Genomic DNA, 6,875 nt, shown 5'->3' on the forward strand with positions numbered 1-6,875 from the left:
TCTTTTGTGTATATAAGCACAGATTTAGTGTCCTCACAGAATATAATTTTAAGATAAAAACCAACCCTGAGACCTGTATTCAGTAGCTAAATTATATAGTTATAACCATGAACAAGTTTGTTCTTATGTTTGGTTCTTTTTGGATTGATGGGATTGCTCTATGAACCCCCTTGACTCACTCAGATTGAACAAGGATACCCTCTACCTAGCCTAAAAATAACCAGGGATCAATGGAGTCTATAGGTCTTGGAAGTAAATTTAGGAGGGTAAGTTAGAGTTAGTGAAGAGAATGGAGTAAAAGGAGTGGGAAATGATGATTTTGATTTGGTTTTAATGAAATGGAAAGGTGGAAAAGAGTAGAAGAAGAAGAAAGAACAAGATTAAAATGATACACGACAGAGACAGAGGGTCAACAGAAAACAGTAAAGGTGTTAATTAAACAGAAGTAATTTTAAGGGAAAAATGCAACAAGAAAAATAGAGAAAGAAAAATAATTTTAAAAAAAGAAAGAAAAGGAAAAAAAGAGAAATTTAAAAACAACACGAACATACAAACAACTGATGAGACTAGGAGTCTTCCTTGTTTAGGTGTCTTCTTTCCAGGCTCTTGTTTCCTTGTGATGGTCTATGGTCTGGTTTTCTATGGCTTGGCTAGTTTGATTTGCTTTTAATTTGCAAGGGGCGGGTCTGCTCTGACCCTCATCCCTGGTTAATTAAATCCTAGCGCTGTGTGGTTCTCACAGCTTGCAGGTAGGATTTGGTTGTCTCCTGTACCTGGGGGATGCTGAACAGTCTCTGGTTCCCATGGGTTCTCCTGGCTGCTTTTAACTCCTGCTTCTGGCCATACTGCAGGGGCAGCGGGCCAGGCACAGCTCACCAAAGGGAAGTTTCTCCTACCTGAGCGGGAAGACCTTCTCCTGGGTAGAGCTAGCTGTGTGGTTCACCACAGCTTGCTGGTAGGAATTGGGTGCCCTCTAAACGGGGATGTTGATCAATCTTGGGAACTGTGGCTCCCCCTCCCCCCCGGTCTGTTTCCTGCCGCCAATAGCTGCTGGCCGCTGCTTTCAGTTTGATTTTAGAAATTCCAGTTGCTGTGGCAGAGCGAGGCAGGGCACCTCTGGCTGAGTTTATCTGAGTCTGAGAGCTGTGAAAGATCCTCCCACCTGGGCATGGAGACCTTCTCCTGGGCCTAGCTGGCTCTCACTGTTGAGTTACTCTTTCCCTTTGCAAAGATGGCCCCTTTGTCCTCACTTTCCCCTGGCCGGCTTTATTTCCGGTCTTCTCTGGCTCAGTTTATGCCAGAGTAAATGATGGCACTTCACTCTGGTGGTTGGAGTAGGGCTACCTTCCAAATGCTGCTCTGTGGGCACAAGTGAATGTCTTGTGGGGTACTCACCGCTTTCTCTGGAATATTGTCCCATCTGTGATCAGCCTGCAATCCGCGTCTGTCTGCTGCCCTCTGGAGGATTTCTTCTGGTCCCCACCATGTACTCTAGGTGTGTGGAGTGCTGGGCGCTCTGCCGGCATGGAGGTGGGAAGCCACCCGAAGCTCAAATCTGTTTTATCAAGCCCACTGCCTTGATTTTTCCTTTCTGGCCAGAATCTCTATGTAATTATGTAACTTGGGCTGTTTTTCTACTAGTGAAAGTTTCTCTGGTGTAGTAAAACTGGGTTCTTGGAGGGAGCTTAGATAGGGATCTGCTGGCTCTTCTGCCATTTTCACTCTTAAGTTCCAGCCCACCATTTTTTTTAATTGACACATAATTGTAACTATACATAGGGTACAGGGTGATAATTTGATATGTATAAGAATGGAAACAACTCTTCCTGCAGAACTTCTCTGTGGGTTGCCTGCTAGTCCAAGCTAGTGTGGTAAACCACTGGCCATGAGCAAGAAAGCTGATATGCCTAGTCAGAGATCAAGGCCCTAAAGTTCAAGTCCTGGTTACCAGGAGACATATACACAAGGCTGGTTGATCCTTGATCACAGATTGATCCTTTTCAGAAATTTTTTTTTAGCATTATGATGAGAATTCCTTGAGTACTAGGGAAATGGAGGTTCCAAGAAATATAGATCTTATGTTTAAGGGCTCATTAGTAAATGTTCTCTCTCTCTCTCTTTTCCTTTCCCTCCCTCCCTTCTATCCTTCCTTATTTTTTTCTTTTAAGCACTGGGGCTTAAATTTAGGGCCTTATACCCCCTGGGGCTTGAACTCAGGGCCTGAACACTGTCCCTGGCTTCTTTTTTCTCATTTGAGCCATAGCGCCTCTTCTAGCTTTTTCTGTACACATGATGCTGAGGAATTGAACCCAGGGCTTCATGTATGCTAGGCAAGCACTCTACCACTAGGCCACATTCCCAGCCCAGGGCCTCATACTTTTGCTCAGCGTTATCAATCATGGCTGGTGCTCTACCACTTGAGCCATGCTTCTAGTTCCAGCTTTCTGCTAGCTATTTGGAGATAGTTTCATGGATTTGTCTGCCTGGGCTCACTCTGAACTGCTCAGATCTCAGCCTTTTAAGTACCTAGGATTATAGGCAAGAGCCTCTAGTAACTGGCATGAACACTTCTGACAGCACCAGATAGATTTGCATAAGGACAGGTTGGAAGGCTTTCCTTTAATTTTTTTTGTCTGAGACTGAGAGGAATTAAGTATATGAGGCTTGCTTTTTGCTCATCAGCTGGTTCTGTATGACCTGATCCATGCTTCCAGCCCTGGAAGGCTTTAGTATAACACTATGTGGGGTATGTTGATGTGATAAGGCAGAGTGAGATCAGGAATGCCTAGTATAGTCCATCCCCTAGTGGAGTGTCTATGCATGTGTGTTGGGGGCTCTGGGTTGTGAAATAAGAGGACCTACAGTATAAAACCATACCCTCTTCTCATGTTGATTGTTTCTTTTTTGTGTCCTCACGTATTGTGCGGGGGAGGGGGGAGCAGTAAGGACATGAAGATTTCTTTGTATTGTGCCTGTGAATGAGAAGTGTGGCAGGCAGGGAGGCAAGGAGTGAAAGGGGGACATTGACTGAACGGAAGTATGTGTGATTCTATATATATACTTGGAGGTGGGGAGGTGGGTCTGCCCTTACCTAGAGAAAGGATGCTCTTTATGTGTGCAATGGAGCCATAAAGACCTTACAGGAGGTATGAGGAGCATGTTACCTCTGACATAGACTCTAGCCTGAGGTGGGTATAAGTGCATGTATGTGCAACTCTCCAGGCAAGGCCACTTGGAGAGGATAATGACACTCAAACTTCGTGGGGGTTCTGTGTAGATATATAGGAAATTTTGCTGGTTCAGATAGTGAGGTATGGTAGATTTGGGCAGAGGATGCTGTGGGAATCTTGGGGAAATAGATGTGAAGGTAGAAGATTGAGAGAAGAATCCAGGTCTGAAGATGTCTATATATGAGTGGGGACCTGCCTAGGAAAGTGTTGGAGAGGAGCCAAAAATGTCTTACCTGTGTACTTATAGATGCATATATAAACATACAAAGGGGGAGAAGGATTGTGAAGGATGTGTGGTAGAGTGCTGAGGTAGAGAGGTCTTGTGAGGAGTGAGGCTAAGGGGATATGGAGAACCCATGAGCAATAGGTTAAGTGGTCTGGGTGGGTGGACCTGTGCACCAGATGGACAGCCAATTTATCAGCCCACTCTTGCTACCTCTCTTTGTTCCACAGAAGATGTGCGTTGGGACACATTCCCCTTAGGCCGTTTGCCAGGTCAGACCGGTGACCCATCAGAGCTTATGCTAGATACTTATGATACAATGTATCTTTTGGACCAGCCTGTGGTAGACCAAAGGCTTCGTTCTCCAAAGTCCAAGGCTAGGTAAGTAAGTACCAATCCTAGCAGGATTTCTCACCCCCCTTGTCTGCCACTGATAGGAGAAAAAGGAGACAAAGTGGGGTGGATGGGTAGATAGCTGGGGCCTCGCTAGAACTTCATTCAGAGCTGGCTTGGCACCCCTCATAGATTCAGTCTAGTTTGTTTGTGTAGGTGGATGGACATGTATGTGTGTGTGCTTGTGCATTTAGGGGGAAGGGTCAGTAGCTTTCAGTTAATTCTTTAAAGATTCCATCATTCCGCAGAGACCAAGAACATATGCTTTGATCTAGCTTTATTCTGTTTCTAAGGAGAAAATTAAGGCCCAGAAAGGGGAAGAGATTTGTCCAAAGCTGCATAGAGTACACCTTTTAGCACTGTCCAGGCATCTTGCTAGCAAGGTCTCTGCAGGACTCATGCTTTCCCTTGAAACTCACTTTGGATCATAGGCTTAAGAGCCCATGGGTCACCAAGGAGCCAGGAACCAAGCAGCCCTTACTTGAGAACAATGCTGGTAACAGGAGCCCAGGGGTCCTGTACATTCTGGAATGCTGGACCATTATGGCCAGGAGAATCCTGTGAGTACCAGAGAGAGAATGACCCCTGTGGGCCTTTGAAAGTAGGGGTCCATTCCTCTGTTGTTTTTCTACTTCCTAGGAGATGTGACTTGAGCATTCTGGAAGAGGGCTTGAGAATTCATGGGCCCCAGGTGAGACCAGGCCCAGCCCAAGGCAATGCCATGGACTCTTTCTGAAGCTAGTGGCTGTTAGGCCTCATGGAAAATAGAGGATGCAGCTGGGGAAGTCAGTTGGGAGTGGGGGTTCACATGTCTGAAAGGCCCTTTCTCCCTTCAGCCATAACTAGGTTGTCTCTGGATGATTTTGGTTGGCTTGATGAGCACTAGGGTATCAAGGGTAAAGTGTGCACAGGTGGTGCTATTAAATGAAGAAGGGAGCTGACTTGGACCAGCTTCTGTCTGTCCAGTAGTAGGGAGGCTTTACTAGATAGGAAGAGCCTGTCCTTCTTGCCTCAGCTCCACCCTTGGCTATGCTATGTGGCCTTAGGTAAGTGCTTTCTCATCTCTGGCTTCAGTCCTTATCCATAAAGTCATGGGTAATGGGAGGGATGGGACTAGATTATTTCTAAGGGTGTTTAAGCTACAGTAATATTTAACCTTGGATCTCCTTGAAGGGAAGGATGATGACTTTGCTCTCATCTATCACTTCATCCAGCTGAAAGGACCTTTGACCTTCAGGAAGCAGGGGAAGCAAGAGTATGTGAGGATGGGGGGAAGCTGTCTCCTTCAAATGGTCGTCCAGTCTTGGGATGGAAGTGGGGCCTATCCATAGTCCAAGCCTGGCCTTGAGCCCCTTAATCAGCCACTAGATGTGGGACGGATCCAGCCCAGAGTCCTCTGGGCCCCCAAGCACTAGGGCCTTGAAGCAAGCAGTCATTCTGAATATCTTCCCAGGGGTGGAACACCCAGCCCCCAAAGCTCTAAATGGGCTTTAATCTGGTTTGTGTACTGAAGCTCTGCATAATGCATCATTTGAAAATTCCATTCTTCTTTCAACTGGAGGAAGGGTAAAGCTATCCCTAGGGCCCACCAGGAAATCACTTCTCAATTATTTGCCAATTAAAGCCAGGAATTGGTGTGGGGGCGGGGGTTGGATCCTTCCCACAGGTGCACATAGCAAGCACTCTCAGCTTTGCCAGAGTCTAGAGTCATCTTCTTCTGTGATTGATTGTCCCCACTCTCTCCACAGCACCTTGGGCTTAAGCTACAACAGCAGTTACATCAATAGCAGCAGCAGCCATGAGGGCTTTCTCTGGAACCCTGCACAGCTGCATCGGCTCAAGGCTGGTGTGCAACTCTTCTGATTGCCACTTCAACTCAACTTCTTACTACAATAGAATTTCTAATTTTTTTCCTTTTTGTTTTGAAAAATAAACAAGCAACTGTTATTTTGGTGTTTGTGAATTGAGAAGGTACATGCCAGTGCAGATGGTGTAGTTCTTCTTTAGCCTTTGAATAGAAGCTGGGTCCTCAGTCCGCTTAGTCTACTGGTTTTGATTGTTCTTATAGCCAGACTCCACCCATGCCTTCTGCCTGGCACCTCAAACCCTTTCTTCACGCCTGACTATAGTCAGTGTGTGTGCGTGTGTGTGCACACGCGTGCGCATGCATTTGTGTGTGTGCGTGTGTTTATTGGAGATAAGGGAGTTTCCTACCTGGGCTGACTTTGAACTGTGGTCCTCATATCTCAGCTTCCTGGGAAGCCAGGATTACAGGCATGAGCCATTGGTGTCCAGCAGAATACAGGTTTTTAAACCAGACTCAATATGAATTGAGAAAGTTGAGAGTAGCAAACAATGTTTTAACACTGTTCCGAGGACTGATAGAAAGTGTGAGATGCACTAGTTGAGAGGGAAAACTGCTCAAAGAGCTTGATTCCAAGAAGGCTGCACTATTTCATGGGAAATCATTCCAGTTTCTGCATGTGCTGGATACTTACACTATATACTTGTAAGTTTCAAAACAGGTGATGGACTTGAAAGCGCTTTTTTATTTTGTGCAGATCATGGGGCTGGAACTCGGCCTGGGCACTGCTGAACCTGAGCATTTTTTACTCAAGACTGCTCCTACCATTTGAACCACAGCTTCACTTCCAGGATTTATGGTGTTTAACTGGAGATAAGAGCCTCACAGACTTTCTTACCTGAGCTGGCTTTGAACCTCAGTCCCTAGGGCTGGGGTTCACTGTAGCCACTGTGGCTGTCTACTTTAGAATGAGACTAGAGTACAGTGGGGGATAGACATGGGACTCCAGACAGGTTTAAGGGAAGACAGCAGACAACACTGTTATAAAGGGCTTATGAGTCATGGGGCTGACAAGACTTCAGTCTTGCCATTGCTACTAATTCTGCTCAGCTTTAGTAAAAATCTCTTAAATGCTCTTGGAGCCTCATTTTCCATATGGCAACCCAAACACGTTGGCATGTCTTTGGAGGGGTGGGGGCAGTGACGGGGTTTGAACTCAGAATCT

At 46.0% G+C, this 6,875-nt stretch overlaps 1 protein-coding gene across 4 annotated transcripts in view; it reads left to right on the forward strand.

Annotated features, from left to right (window-relative positions):
* Las1l (LAS1 like ribosome biogenesis factor) overlaps window positions 1–5,793 on the forward strand; it is a 33,728-nt gene extending 27,935 nt beyond the window's left edge. For 2 of the 4 annotated variants that reach the window (XM_048336048.1, XM_048336051.1), the window contains 2 exons: window positions 3,684–3,834; window positions 5,595–5,793. In XM_048336048.1, coding sequence (XP_048192005.1) covers window positions 3,684–3,834; window positions 5,595–5,709 — 266 coding nt within the window. In that variant the 3' untranslated portion in view covers window positions 5,710–5,793. Of the gene's footprint in view, window positions 1–3,683; window positions 3,835–4,277; window positions 4,447–4,485; window positions 4,538–5,594 lie in introns of those variants that run through there. The other 2 variants (XM_048336049.1, XM_048336050.1) reach the window with 2 other exon arrangements.
* Window positions 5,794–6,875: the final 1,082 nt, after the last annotated feature.

This window comes from Perognathus longimembris, chromosome 28 (assembly GCF_023159225.1).
Source record: "Perognathus longimembris pacificus isolate PPM17 chromosome 28, ASM2315922v1, whole genome shotgun sequence".
Lineage (NCBI taxonomy): Eukaryota > Metazoa > Chordata > Mammalia > Rodentia > Heteromyidae > Perognathus > Perognathus longimembris.